The 15,226-nt window shown below is 42.5% G+C and overlaps 1 protein-coding gene across 1 annotated transcript in view; it reads left to right on the top strand.

Annotated features, from left to right (window-relative positions):
* LOC122552364 (zinc finger SWIM domain-containing protein 4-like) overlaps positions 1-15,226 on the top strand; it is a 93,680-nt gene that overhangs the window by 1,122 nt on the left and 77,332 nt on the right. Inside the window, exon 2 of the mRNA XM_043695114.1 lies at positions 3,667-3,868. Within this exon, the coding sequence (XP_043551049.1) occupies positions 3,667-3,868 (202 nt within the window). The remainder of the gene's footprint in view (positions 1-3,666; positions 3,869-15,226) is intronic.

Below are 15,226 nucleotides of genomic sequence, written 5' to 3'. Positions count from 1 at the left end.
CGCACAAACACACACCCCTCCACATGAATCTAATCAGAAATTGAAGTTTTGTTTTTAAAAGAAATCATAATGAGAGGGATTTTTTAAAAAGAAACATACAGTTTGTCATGGTCTCTTCTCTTTCCCCCCAACACAAACACACACCCCTCCTCATTAATCTAATCAGAAATTGAAGTTTTTGTTTCTAAAAGAAGTCATAACAAGGGTTTTTTTTTAAGAAACCTGCAGTTTGTCCAGAAAAAGTGTCCTCCTTTTTCTGTTTTTCCCCCTTCCCATTATTCCTCCTCTTCCTGTATGATCATGAATCCCAGAATTGATTCCTACAGTAGAAGTCATCACATTTCTGGGTATAATTCCCCTTGTGTCTGCAGTTAATTTTAGCGCTGGTATTAGTGAGAGACTCTGGCATTTCACTGCAGATTGCATTCTAGGGTTTTTGTAATCCAGCAGATAACAGTAATGACTGCTTTTGTTAAGTTATTTGCCAGCAAGTTTGTTTGGAAGCAGTCTGCGAATAGCTTGAATTGACTCTTAATTTTGTTTTGTAAAGTTGGTTTAATTTGCACAATGCTATTTCAAGCCAGCAAAGGGCATTACATCAGGAGAAAGGGAAGGGCTCTCCTATGGCTGTCACAAAAGCAGATAAAATATTCTAATTAATTGACACACAGAATTGTTTGTGGAGAACGTGGCCTTTGTTTTTACATAGTTTCTCATGTGGAATATCACAGTTGATTTCTGTAGTGCGTGTTCTGAAATGTATTTTGCATGGTTGTAAGTTTTGTTTGAGACAGATGTGTGATGTTTGAGCCTGTAGATTTATCTGCGGAGAGATTCATTGTTTTCACATGAAACATCCAGAAGATGCATGTTACTGAAGAAGTGTCAGACTTCAAATCCACACCCTCTTTAGTCTTTTTTAATTCTCTTTTCTCTCCTTACCCGCCCTCGTTCAGTTCCTCCCTGGGGGCTTGCTAGCCCAGCAAGGAGGTCTGAGTGTCAAGCAATGTCAGAACAGTGAAGATTCAGTTTTGACTTTGTTACTTCAGTCTCTTTGCTAAAGCTGTTCACAAGAGTTTGAGCCCGTGCAGATTCTTTTTCAAGGGAAAAAAAAGTTGTGGGAAGGGAGAGAAATTGAGACTATTTGAAATGGTTTTTAATTTAAAGATTGTTCAGTCTTTCATTGCTAGCCTCAGTCCAGAAATTGGCTACTTCAAGTCAGTGGGTAAATGGCTCGTTCACACGATATAGGTCCAACATGACTTCAAAGTTTTTTTGGTTGGGGTGTTGTCGCACGCTTCATAAATCTCAGATTAAATTCATAATTCTGCCATACCCAGTTGTAATTGTAAAACCTTATTATCAGTCCAGCTGTGCATTGTGTTCTGTGTACATGCTGATTTTTCTTTTAATCTGGCATTTGGCTTTCTGATTGGAGCTTCTCATCTGAAATTGATTTGTCTCAAAGATTGAAGTTGCTGACTGCTTCATCTGCACTGCATTGACAGTTTTTGGGCCGTCCTTGATTTCTGCCTTTAAACGTAAAAATTTCCAAACTGTCGATTCTATAAAGTGGTTGTTTAATTATGCAGCCTGGTTATTAGTGGGTGTGGAAGTATGTTCTGTCCCCCACCCCTCTGTCCTCCCAGGACAGAGCAATCCCACAATCTTGGGACTGGCATAATTTTGTCTCAAGGCGATTGGAGCTGTAGCAACTACCAGGGCACCATAACAAAGCCTTTCCACTTCAAAGTGGAAATCTCCAAGAAAAACAGCGTGGTTTGTGGTTTCTTGTAGTGTTGCTACAATATGCTATTTGCAGAATAACAGATGCCAATGAGGGAGGTTAAAGGCTGTCACCATCAAAAGGGTTCTTACAAAGTCAGAAATGATGCTTAAGTGAATGTCTTCTGAACCCATTTACAACATTGGAATGTCCTTTCACTTGAGGTTTCTCGCACATTCGGTTCGCCTGAGTTTGGCTGGCATTTCTGTCAGTCTTCTGAAACTGTTGCCAATGCGCAAACTCCCATCAAGTCCCATTTGCCCGTCACCTCATGCGTTTGCTGACCTACATTGCTTGCTGTTTAAGCTGAGCCCAGTTTCTAACCATTTGTCCCTGCTTCCACTGTCTGTCCCTCCTTTAACAATCCTTTCTTGAAGTAACTCAGATTTTATTTCATAATGCTCTTGTGAAGTGCCTTGGTATGTTTGCCTTAAAGCTGCTACGTGAACGCACGTTATGCATTCACATAGTCATACAGCATGGATGACTTCAGTCCAACTCGTCTATGCTGACCAAGTTTCCACTCGTCCCACTTACCTGCGTTTAGCCTATATCCCTCTAAATCTGTCCTATTAATGTGTCTGTCCAAATGTCCTGTAAATGTTGTGACTATATCTGCACCTACCACTTTGTCTGGCACTTTATTCCACATAAGAACCACCCTCTGTGTTGAAGAAGTTGCCTCTCTGGTCCCTTTTAAGCTTTTCTCCTCTCACATTGCATTGTGATGTCAACCCTGTCCTCTAGAGTCTTGGTAAGGTGGGCAACTGGGAAGTGTGGCAAGAATAAATCTTGTTGAAGGTAATTCTATTACTCCGAAGGGTGTTCTCCCGCTGGACATTCATGATGGTGGGAAGGCAGGTTGAGGTAACAAATTAAGAATCTTGAATGTCATTAAGTGCAATGTTTCTCAGTGTATTGGCATCACTCCACCATGTAAGGCTGTTGCTGATGTTGTACAGCTATGTTGTACAGCTGCCCAGTGTTCTCATATCAAATTCCTATAAAATAAATGGGCTAACGTGTTTATTGAAGTATTGGTGAGTGGAGCTACAGCGAGTGCCTTAAGTGCTTGGACACTAACTTCACTGATTTCCAAGTGTGCATGTTGGCTCTGGGATAATTCGTGATTATGGTGGAAATTCAGTTAGCTCACTGGCCCCACCTTTTTGGCTGCTACTTGAAGTGGTCAGTAATGTAATCAGCAGGTGAAGTACTCACTTTGCGTAGGTTAAAAGAAGTCTACGATAATGTTTGTCGTCGCGGAGGCTGCTTAAAAAGTTTGGGACTTGAACTGCCAACAAGTAATGAAGGGGAAAATATGTGGCACTTCGGTTTAGTGGTTTGGGTGCTGTCCACGTATATTTTATCCCAATATGATCTGTGGAAAGAATGGACCTGATGGGCCAAGTGACCTTGTCGCTTGCCTTTCATATGGCTTTCATTAATTGATTTCTCGTGAGTCACGAGAAGGCTTTTTTTAAAAAAAAGCTTTGGAATGGACAGCAGTTAAAGAGGACAGGATTGGGCTGAGAAGATGGGAGAGTGGCTGATGATGAGCCTAAGTTCCTGTCTACTCTTTTTAAAGGGGGCACCTTGGTCTGCACTGTTGCTGGATAGTAATTGTCAATGGTTACCATTCTGGTCCGCATAGGATTGGTTTGCTTTTCAGAATGTCACTGAACGTTGCAGCAAGGATATTACTTTGATTTAAACTCCAAAAGCTAAATTTTCAGTTGGCCATTTCTGATAACCACAATGCATTTTGGAAGTGCCTTCCTCACTTTCTGTTGTCGTAAGGTTTTGAAGTAGGAATTGTATTGTTTCTACCGTCCTGTTCAATTTTTGTTTCCTTTATTCTGTTAATATTTCACTTTTAGGTAGAGGAGAGATTTTCTCGTATTCCGGAGCCAGTTCAACGGAGGATTATTTTCTGGTCCTTCCCCAGGAATGAGCGAGAGATTTGCATGTATTCATCACTTAGCTATCAGTGTCAGGAAGGGGAGAAGGATGGTGAAGTTCCCTTCAACAAAGGATTGCGATTGTTGGAAACTGGAGCCATAGATCGGGTGCTGCAAGTAGGTGAGTACATTATCAAGTAACTGCAGGCAAGATTTGTTGAATGTAGTAAATCTGAAGAAAATTAATCAAATTTTGATGTGTGTACACACAGCAGGTCATGTCTGTTGGCGCACCTCTATTTGGTTAAGACATTATCACAGTGAGATGCTTACACACATGCACTTTCCTTGCATAAGCGCTGCATATTTCCACAGAAGTGGAAATGTCCCAGAAGATGTTTTGAGAAAGTGTTATTTCTTCATGTGGTCTGCTTGTAGGAGCTTGTGGTTCAGATCCATGGAGACCTGTATGTGTAGAAGGCACTTAATAATATGCAAAAAAAAAATCAGGGAATGTAAAATACTGTTTTTCCTTTGTGATGCTAGTCTGGTCCAAAGATGATGGCAGTGCAGCACTTTGCCACTTTCATCTAGAAGGGCGAGGGCAACAGATATATGGGAACACCACTCCCTTGGAGTTCCCCTCCAGGCCACTCACCATCCTGATCTGGAAATATATCACTGTTCCTTCAGTGTCAGTGTGTTAAAATCCTGGAATTCCCTCCTTCACTGCTTTGTGGGTCAACTCACAGCAGCAATTCAAGAAGGCAGCTCACCATCATGTTCTCAAGGGCGACTAGGGACAACTGGGTAAATGCTGGCCCAGCCAGCGATGCCCACATTCTTCAAATGAATAAATTTAAAAAAAAAAAAGAATGAAATTCATATGGGCTTGGGGAACAACCTTCAGTTGAAAGGAAGACTTCACCGATGGGGCTGTGCCATATTCTCAAAGTTAAACTGAATAGTCTAAGATATTGAGTGGTTTTTGTTTTCTGTTGTGCTTAGATAGCAGGGGCATCTGGAGATTACAGTACCACCATAGCAGCCACCTTTCTCTGGGGACCGCTCTTGTCTCCACCAAATGATAGTGATTTGAACTCCTCTAGAATCTTTACTGATGAATCTGGGCTCATCCTCCAATGCAATACTGAGGGAGTGCTATACTATGCTGGAGCTGTAGGAGAAAGCGAGGACTGCAGAGGCTGGTGATCATAGTCGAAGTCACTGTAATAATGCCACTTTAAGTTCAGCACATGACTATCCACATCGCAGAGTTGGAAAAGCACAGCAGGTCAGGCAGCATCCGAGTAGCAGGAGAGTTGACGTTTCGGGTATAAGCCCTTCATCAGTAATGAGGGTCAGGAATGTTGGAGTTGTACTCTTTCACATGAGGTGTAAACCTTGGCTTCCATCTGCCCTCTGAGGTGAAGATAAACGATTCCAGGATGCTGTCTGAAATTGTTGCAATCAAAAGAAATGTGATGGCCGATAATTCACAAGAGTGCCTCATAGCTGGAAAACCCATCCCGCAGTTGTGGAAAAGGCTGTGTTAATCTCCGTGCTGGAGATGGGAGTTGTAGTGTGAAACCAGCCAAGGTTACTGCTCCCATTTACTGCAGGTGTGTGAACAGGGCGGTTGAGTCTGGTTGTGATAGCTTTAATGATCTGATAGTTTGTTGAGAAATGTAAGGTCGTGGGGGCGATTGGGCTTGGTGGATTCTGACTAGGTGGCTTCCATTTGAGAGGGCGCCATTTAAGAATAAGATATCATTCTTTCAAGCCTGGGATTGGGAGAATTTTTTTCCCCTGAAGGTCATTTGCATGTGGCATTCTCTCCCTCAAAAAGACAGTGGATGTTTGGCTGTTGTATGCATTCACCGTTGGTTTGGATATTTGGAGAATAAGGGAGTTGAGTTTTTGGGGTGGGGGGACGGCAGGGCAGGCAAAGTGGAGTTGAGTACACAACTAGACCTTCCATGATCTTATAAAATAGCAGAGTTGGCTTGAGGTGTCAAATTTCCTACCCCTACGTTCTAAATAAAAGCATTTGAATTGTTACAAGGCGTTCTGATGTTCCGATTGAGTTGGTGGTTTTGGAGGAGTGTTGGGGCAAGGTGAAATGGAATATATTTACTCAATGGAGGACCCCGGTGATATTACCAAAAAAGGTTGAATTTCCACCTCCTCCAAAGTTGCTAAGCTGTATAAGCCTAGCAAGTTCAATCTCGATTGACCTCTGAAAATGTGCTGTGGATTTTTTTTTTGTTAAAATTGAGTTATAGTTCCTTGTCTGGCTTGTACAAGAATCAACGCCTCTAGTGCTTGCATAACAGGCGAACCTTTTGCACAGTTCTGAAAGCTGATTAGACGATGAGTCAGTAATCCAGTTTCCCTTTGTGTGGTAACAGTGCATCAATGACTTCTGCCTGTGCTGAGTAGTTGGCCTCTGGGTTTCCCTAAACTGATTTTGTTTGGGGTGTGTAATTATGTATAATTCATACGCGAGGTCCCTGTGAAACCACGGGCAGGTGTCTGTTTCTGGATTGTTTAACAAGCTTATTTTTGCACTTGCAAGGTCACTTGACTGAACCAATCCAGCAGTGCATGAGAGTGAATAATTTTGGCAAACGTGCGCAAATGTTACATTTGCAATAAAGTTTAGGATGTACCCAAGGGCCTTGGATAATGAATGACCTGAATCATAAAAGTAGAATTTGACTTGTATGCAAAGCTGCCTGCCGCGGAGGCAAACTGTTGCAGCCTCGACGTGCCAGTCAGCTGTTTTGTACACACGTTTTGCTGTTCGCACACTGCAGCCTTCTCTGTTTGCAGCCGCCTTTTTAATGTGAATCCAGATTCCTTTTAAATCCTGTATTGATTGCTTGCTCCTGCACTGAACCTTTCTTGTCAGCTGAGTGGGGTCTCGTGCAGGGCTATGGATGGGACACTGAGGCCAGTTGCCCTGAGGATCAAACAGTCATGAAGCTGTTCCCTGTTGGTATTTAATTATGATGTGCCAATATCTGTGTGATGGACCCATGTGGTGGTGGCTTAAAGTGGAGGGGTGGCAAATTTATGTATGTATTTAATGTTCCGCCTTCTCAATCTGCAGTAAATAATCCAGGTTTCCTTTCTGCACTCACTCCACCAGTGACTTCTGCCTGTGTTGAGTAGTTGGCCTCTGGGTTTCCCTAAACTGATTTTGTTTGGGGTCTATAATTATGTATAATGTATAGCGAGGTCCCTCAGAGACCACTGGCAGGTGTCTGCTAAGATGATTTGCTTGAAGTGTATCATGCAGTTCTGTCGTTTCTGCCTTTCCAAACAAGCCGTTCAACTTGTGGGATTGAACGGTGATGGACTGAAAAGAGTGGCCATCCTGTAATTAAGGTAGGAAGAGCTGGTTGATTCATTAATTCTGTTGGTCATTCACTGCTCGTGTTACTTGTTAACTTAAGAAAAATCTAAATGTTGGGAAAAGAAGATATTAGTAGGCTCAAATGGGAGTGTTGGTAGCCTTTTATGTGGGTTGTGGTAGAAGCGAGAACATCACATTTTGAATCTTGTATAGATCCAGAATTGCAGTGATACCTGACTTGCTTAAATCATCGGCAGGATATGGGTATCACTAGCATTTACTGACCTTCACTGGTTGCCCTTGAGGGTCATGGTGAGTTGGTGCCTTGAGCCGCAGCAATCCATTTAGTGTAGTTGTAGCTGCAATTGAACTGAACACTCATACTGACCTACGCCCCAATAGAAAAAGAATTAATGTTGCGTTTTTCCGTCTCATTTCCTCTAAGCTGGGCCTGTGGCCTTAGTGCTCAGGCCCTGATGTTCCAGACTTTTGAAGATCAGACCAGTGTGTACATGCACTTGCTTGTTGGTCCTGTGTTGATGCTGTTGGCCTGGAGGTTTTTAAAGGTCTGTTTTTGACAGGATTATGTCACTGCTGGTAAATCCAGAGATCAGAATGGGAAGATTGCTCGGTATCCGAAAAGACAAATTACTGGGTACTCGATTTAAACTTCCATGGTCCCTCAGGCTCCCTTCTGCACACTGACGTGAAGGCAAATGCTTTAACACCCTGCTTTAAACTAGCTTCATTGTAGTGGATGAAGAGGATGTTTGTTCTCACATCTAACAACCTGTTAATTGCTGTAAAATTTGATACTGAATAATTTAGTTCCAGCATTACAGGTGTACATATAATTTTGCCAATTGTCGACAAAGTCTAATTAATACATTTCAGGTGATATCTGCTAGTATATTATAACTCGATAAGAGGGGAGTGTGTTATGAATGTTCCCATATCAATGAGGTTTCAGCACAGAAGGAGGCCATTTGATCCAATGTGCTTCTGTTAGCTCTAATACAGAAGTCCTGTTCTACAACAGTGCACCCTGTTATGGAACCCTTTAGTTATCTGAATTTCAGATTATCCAAACAAGATCTCAAGGTCCCGTAAAAACGGCATTAGGCAACTCTGCAGTCAGTTATCAGTTAAACGGCAATCTGGCGTGCACTGCTGGATATCCGAGGCATGTTTGATAACCGACACTCAAATTACTGCTTGTTTACGGTCAGATCAGTTATCAGTTAAACAGTGTTACGGCTGGATAACTGAGGCATGGTCGGATAACCAGCACTCCTAAATTACTGCTTGTTTTACGATCAGATCAATTATCCGAATAAAATACTCCTCGTCTGAGTCGTTCAGATATTCAAGATTGTACTGTAGTGGCAATGTCATCCAGGAGCCCAGGCCTATGTAGGAGCAAATTACTGCAGCTGCTGGAATCTGCACTGAAATCAAAAAATGTTGGAAATTGCAGTGGCTCAGGCAGCGTCTGTGGAGAAAGAGCAAGCTAACATCTTTAGTCTCGATGACTCTTCAGAGGCCTGAGACATCTAGACTCAGCAGTTAGCACTGCTGCCTTACAGCACCAGGGACCTGGGTTCAATTTTGACCTCTGGTGACTGTGGAGTTTGTACATTCTCCCCGTGTCTGAATGAGCTTCTGCTGGGTGCTCTGGTTCCCTCCCACACTCTCAAAGATGTGCAGGTTAGGTGGATTAGCCATGGGAAATGCAGGGTTACAAGAATAGGGTAGGCGGGTGAGTCCTGGTGAGATGTTCGTTGGTGTTGGTGTGGACTTGTTGGGCAAAATGGCCTGTCCCCACACTATAGGGATTCTGTTCTATATTAGCTTGCTCTCCAAGGCTGCTGCCTGACCCGCTGTGATTTCCTGCCTTTTTTTGTTTTCAGCCCAGGCCTGTGTTCTGGGGGAATGGGTTCAGATCTCTCTTTGACTGACGAGGAATTTAAATGAAAAATGAACTGGCTTAAAAGGCTAGCCAAGTGGTAGCCATATAAGCATTGTCATTTATGTCATTTGTCATAAAAACCTGCTTGGTTCATTTGTGTTCTTGTGAGGAAGGAACTCGACTATATTTGTCCAGTCAGGCCTACCTGTGATTCCACACTTTCATCCGTGTGGTTGACTCTTCACATCTGCATTCTGAACAATTGGGGATCAGTTAATGCTGGCTTAGCCAGTGCAACCTGTGTCCCAAAAATGACTCAAAAGGAATTTTAAAAAAAATTATAGGTTCTGTTTCCACTTCTGTTTAAAATTACATCCCACCAGTACATCAGTACTGACCTTAGAGGGTCATGCTGTCATACCTGCTCCAACAGGTCAAACTTGCCCCAGTTTTACAAAGTGCATATCTTTTTAAGGCTCCCTTTTCAAATTAAATCTCAGGTTTAGGGCAGGATGGATGTCTTTTGGGAAAGATGTCAGGCTTTGCAGAACGTAGACCATGACAGCGCAGTACAGGCCCTTTGGTCCTCGATGTTGCGCCGACCTGTGGTACCAAACTGAAACCCATCTATCGTACACAATTCCTTTCTCGTCCGTATGTCTACCCAGTTGGTAGTGTAGATGAGCAGAGCGATCTGTGTCCATGTCCATACATCCCTGAAAGTTGCCACCCAGATTTGTAGGGTTGTTAAGAAGGCGTATGGTGTGTTAGCTTTTATTGATAAAGGGATTGCGTTTCGGAGCCACGAGGTCATGCTGCAGCTGTACAAAACTCTAATGCGGCTGCACTTGGAGTACTGCATACAGTTTCTGGATGTGGAAGCATTGGAAAGGGTTCAGAGGAGATTTACTAGTTGCCTGGTATGGAGGGAATGTCTTATAGGTTTTGAAAAGTTTAATTGTCTGAGAAAAGAACTGTTATTTGACGCCTATTGTTTTGAAAATCTAGAATTGCTTCTGATAGACACTGAAATGGCTGTCTTGACGTATGAATTTCTGCGATCTGAGGTTTCTTCAGGTGTCTGAGGCAGTTACTGCCTGATAAATATGTGTGTGCCTGAAAGCTGGAAGTTGCTGGAGATGGAAAGAGAAAGTTAACGTTTCAAGTCCAGTGACCATTCTTCACTCTACACATGCTGCCAGACCCGCTGAGTTTCCCCAGCAATTTGTTTGTTTGTTTCAGATTTCCAGCATCTGCAGTTGTTTTAGTTTTGTGCCTTAAAGATGTACAGGGTGGCCGATCGTTACAAACACTTGCACAAGGCCAGAAATCAGCTGCATTATGTACCATGAATATGAGGGCGCTTCTGGTGAAGGGCAGGCATGCATGATGGTTTTTGGTCTGTTGTGAGGGATGGGAGAGCAGGAAGGTCGACAATCTGACATAACAGATGAGAAGTAGCAAATGTTTCAAAACTTAGGACATCAAAACTGTTGAATGTTTGCTGGAATTCTGAAAAATTAAATGTTCAGATTTTTAAAAAATTCTTGTCTGTTGACCATTGCTATAAAGTCGTAGAGTCATACAGCACAGAAACAGACCTTTTAGTCCATCCAGTCCATGCTGACCATTATCCCAAACTAAACTACTCCCACCTGTCTGCGTTTGGCACATATCCCTCCAAACCTTTCCTATTTGTGTACTTATCCAAATGTCTGTTTAACATTATAACTGTACCCACATCCACACATGAACCACCCTCTGTTTTTAATACAAAAATTGCCCCTCGCGACCTTTTTAAATGTTTCTGCTCTCACCTTAAAATATGCCCACTGGTCTTAAATTCTCCCAACATGGAGTAAAGATACCTGCCATTTATCTTATCTATGCTCTCCATGATCTTATGAACCTCTGTGAGATCACCCCATAATCTCGATATGCTCCAGTAGGTAAAATGTCCCAGCCTATCCAGCCTCCAACCTTCCATTCCTGGCTGCATCCTGGTAATCGTTTCTGAGCCCTCTCCAGCTTGATACTATCCTTCCTGTGATAGGATGACCAGAACTGAACAGTTATTTAGCATCCTTGACCAGAGTACTGTATGTTGATAGGCCATTTTGAAAGGTAGTTAAGAATCAACTGTGTGTTTGGAGATGCATACCGTCTGGATTGGGCAAGGACACTGATTTCCTTCCCTAAAGGACATTAATGAACAAGATTGGTTGAAAATGGTTATGCGATTACTATTACACTAGCATTTTAATTGTTTATTGAATTCCTTTAACTGTTTGGATGTCTAAAGCTGTATTCTTGCATTCTGATGAAAGGTCCGAATGTTGTCAAGCTAAAGGTCCCCTCCTCTGAAATTGTCTCAGTGTGTGTGCTGTGAATTTCTTTGTATTTTTAACTGTGACAACTTCCTTACAGCACCCCCATGCCGAATGCTTTGTTTTTTTTTTGTTGTTGTGCAGTGTTTGTCTTTTGTTACCTTTTTTAAGGGAGGAAGAATGCATAATGATTGCATTAATGTGATGTCTTCAGACACTGAGTGAAGATCTGTCTTGCACAACGGTGCTTTGGCAGGCTAATTTAATCCAAGAAGGTGAAAGAATGGCCAGTCTGAAGTGATCAGTGTGTGAACTGTGTACTAACGAACAGACATTAGCAGAGAGCAGCTCTGCTTACTCAGCAGGTGCTGTAGTAATGCTGCAGTTGTTTGCAGTTCAGGCCTTGGGCAAAGCTACAGAGGAAACTTGGCTTAACCCTGCTGACGATGCTGACTCATGCCTGGACATGGCTCTGCAAGTATTGACTGCCCTTCAGTGTTTTTGTCGAGCGATCGCTCTTCAGTGACCTGGATTGGATAAGCTGTTAAGGGCGGCATGGTAGCTCAGTGGTTAGCACTGTTGCCTCACAGCACCAGGGACCAGGGTTCAATTTCTGCCTCTGGCGACTGTCAGTGTGGAGTTTGCACGTTCTCCCCGTGTCTGCGTGGGTTTCCTCCCACAGTCCAAAGATGTGCAGGTTAGGATGAATTGGCTGTGCTAAATTAGCCATAGTGTTAGTTGCATTAGTCAGAGGGAAATGGGTCTGGGTGGATTACTCTTCAGAGGGACTTGTTGGGCTGAAGGGCCTGTAATGCTATCTATCAGGTAATGGCTTGTTAGACATGGGTCCCTGGAGATTCTAACTGGTTTTGAATGTTTCCAATTGCTTGACCTCTCAAGTTACCTTTGCTTTGCGGTCTCCTTCCCTGGTCTCTACTCAGGTACCAACTGCATTTGGTCAGTGTTAGGTGACCCAGTTGGGGAATCATTTCTGTGGAAATGCTGAAGGCCATTCTTTTAAACCAGGTATAAATTGTGCGTGGAGATAACATCACCTTGGTGAATTCATGGGTACTCTGGATCGGAGTCAATAAGAATGAGGTGATTAAAAGTGACATACTGCAGAAACTGGAATTCTGAAATGAACAAATTGCTGGAGGAACTGAGCAGGTTTGGCAGCATCTCCGGAGAGACTGAGCACTTCAGTTTCGGGGTTATCCTGGATCTCGATCGTGTAGGCAAGCCTGGGAAGAAATAATTGTTTTTAATATCAAGTGCTTTGATATTGAAAGGGGGTGGAAGCTTTTTTCTTCATGAAAAGTAATGAAATCAGTGGCAAATTATTAAAGCATGGGAAGTTTTGTCAACGATTGTAACGGAGGCCAATACAGGAGTGTCAACCTCCCTCGTACCCACAAGGGATACATTCCGGGGCCTACTGCGGAAACCGCAGGTTGGAGCGAACCCATTCATTTCAATGGGAAATGTACCTTCCCAGCAGCCTCCTAGTCCCTGGTTCCCTCTAATATGTTTGGGGTGCTGTAATCCGCGGGTAACTGAAACAGTGGAAAATGATTCCGCCGATCTGGGAGTCACCCTGTAGTATCCTTTAGAATTTGAGAATGCACAGAAGAGGCGATTTGTCTTAGTGTCTGCAAGAGAAACCAGATGTTTCCAATGAAAATGTCGAACAATTGCTGAAAGAGCATGGCATCAGGATTTGGTTGAGATTGCTCCAGTGAAGAGCTAGAAGACAATACGTGGCTTTTTCCCCCAGCTGACAGAATTTGGTCTGCCGTGATTTCCTTTGGATTCTGTTTCCTTACAGCCTAGTTACATAAGATGGTTTTTTTTAATCCCCTGATTGTTAGAGTCTACTATACCTGAATGAGTGAGCGATGTAGTCATATCCTGAGAGAACTGGACCTCCAAGACTGCTGTGAGCATAAAGGAGCCAGGTTTAGCAGTGCCAGTTGAATATCAACATACATGCCAGCGAGTGGGTTCAGGGCTTCCAGAATCTGAAATATGACAAACTAACATAAAAACCTTGTACACAGTAGGCAATCTGTCCACCAATAGAGCCTTCAAGGCAAATGTCTTTATTATTCAGTAATTTGAAAGTAATTTTCACTCCTTCCAAAACCAGTTTTAAGTATATGGTTAGGAACAAGATTCAAACATGCAGCCATCTAAACCATCAGAAGTCTACATCAACTTGGTTCACTTGCTATCATTTGCACAAAACAAATTAATTTCCGTTTCCATTCTTTCAGTTGTGATGCACTGAAAGTAAACAGTACTCCAGCCGTGTAAATGCTGTGCACAATTGAATAATCTTTTCACTAATTTAAAAATTCTAACCCTCACCACCTCGTCTGTGCAAGCTGTTGTAGACTGAAGTGGATTCACAATATTCCTAACTGGTTCCTTGAGAGAAAGTTCCATGTTCTGACTCCTTTCTGAGATACAGGAAGTTTGGATTTAATAACTGTTTGTTTTCATTTGGTGTTCTAGAAGTAGGAAAGTTTTCATTACTAGCAGCATCAAATGCTATTCTAAAAATTTAAGGGAAACTTCCATCACAATACACTCTAGTTTATCGAGCCTTTTAACCACCTCTGTGCGGTTTATCCTCTCGACGTGGCTGTTTGATGGCTTGTATTTTGCGTATTGGTGAAGTTAGTCATGATTTCTGTGCACAGATATTTCTTTGCATTTGCTTTGCACCAAGCATCTCTCTTCAGAGGCTAACTTTCCAGTTCTGTTATGAATCTATCATTCCACAATGCCGAAAACTGTTTCCTGAAGCAGTTGATCTGTGTATTCCTCTGTCTGACTTAATTTTGTTTTTCCAAGGCAGATTTTCTGCAGACAGGTCTTTCATCTCCCCCAGGATTCTGGAAATTTCACATAATCAAACGCAATGCAGGACTGACTGCAATTTAGAGATGTTAATTTTAGTTCAAATGGTTTTGTGAACTGGTGCTGACTGTTGTCAGGTGTTCATTTTGGCTAGCTTATGTCAGCGTTTTCCTTTTTTAAAAATTTAGTCATCTGAGAAAGCTCCCAGGTATTAAAATCAGATGATGTAAGGTAAAAGTTTACTTTTTTAACCATCATACCAATAACCCTTTCTACAAAGTGGAATGGACCATTGGTGGTTTAAGTTTAACATAATTTCCGTTCTTCTAAAAATGAACCTGAATTTTTTATGGTCTGTGTCACTCTCTTAGTGATTGTGACTGTAGACTCGTGTGGTAGTGAAGTGGCCCTTTAGCCCATGTCAGCAGTCCCAGATCCTGAAATGACAAGACCACGCAGCAAACCAGTTCCTCAGTGTCAACTGTTTTAAACCTGACTATCAATCTGCAGTTAGAATATGACATTTTGAAATTTTTACGTTAATCCCACTTTCCATATAAAAGTTGGACTTATTTTCTTATGCAGTTTTAGCTATAATGAATTTCCCCTTTTTCAGCTAGGGTTCAATTCTGCAATTTTAAATTGGATTGTTCAGTTTAATAAAGGAGGTTGCATTTATAGAGCATCTTTGGTGGAAAGCCATCCCACCTCTGAAGTATGTTGGAATTTTGCTTAAAGAGAGGTGACCATTTGGTCAGAGAGGTGGACTTTCAATTCCTTTGCTTCTCCAGTCCTTAGTAAAAGCAGTTCCAGTGTGTCAAGCTTCTGGCTGAAGGTGGGACAGTCGTTGGGAAGTGAGGGATTGTGGGGCGGGTGGATGGATGGTGGTGAATTCAAGTGACAATCAGAGACAACCCTGGAAGGAAGTAGTTGTAGGCCGAGAAGAGATGAGGTGTGGAGAGAAAATTGTTCAGGAAACAACGCAATTACTCATGGCTCCTGCAGTTCCTGTTTGCTAAAATTGGAACTTCCAATCAGCGGTTGGCAAGGGAAAAGTGCAATCACACTAGTAGATGT

This window comes from Chiloscyllium plagiosum, chromosome 8 (assembly GCF_004010195.1).
Source record: "Chiloscyllium plagiosum isolate BGI_BamShark_2017 chromosome 8, ASM401019v2, whole genome shotgun sequence".
Lineage (NCBI taxonomy): Eukaryota > Metazoa > Chordata > Chondrichthyes > Orectolobiformes > Hemiscylliidae > Chiloscyllium > Chiloscyllium plagiosum.
The sequence above is the reverse complement of the archived record's forward strand: the minus strand, read 5'-3'. Positions and strand labels throughout refer to the sequence as shown.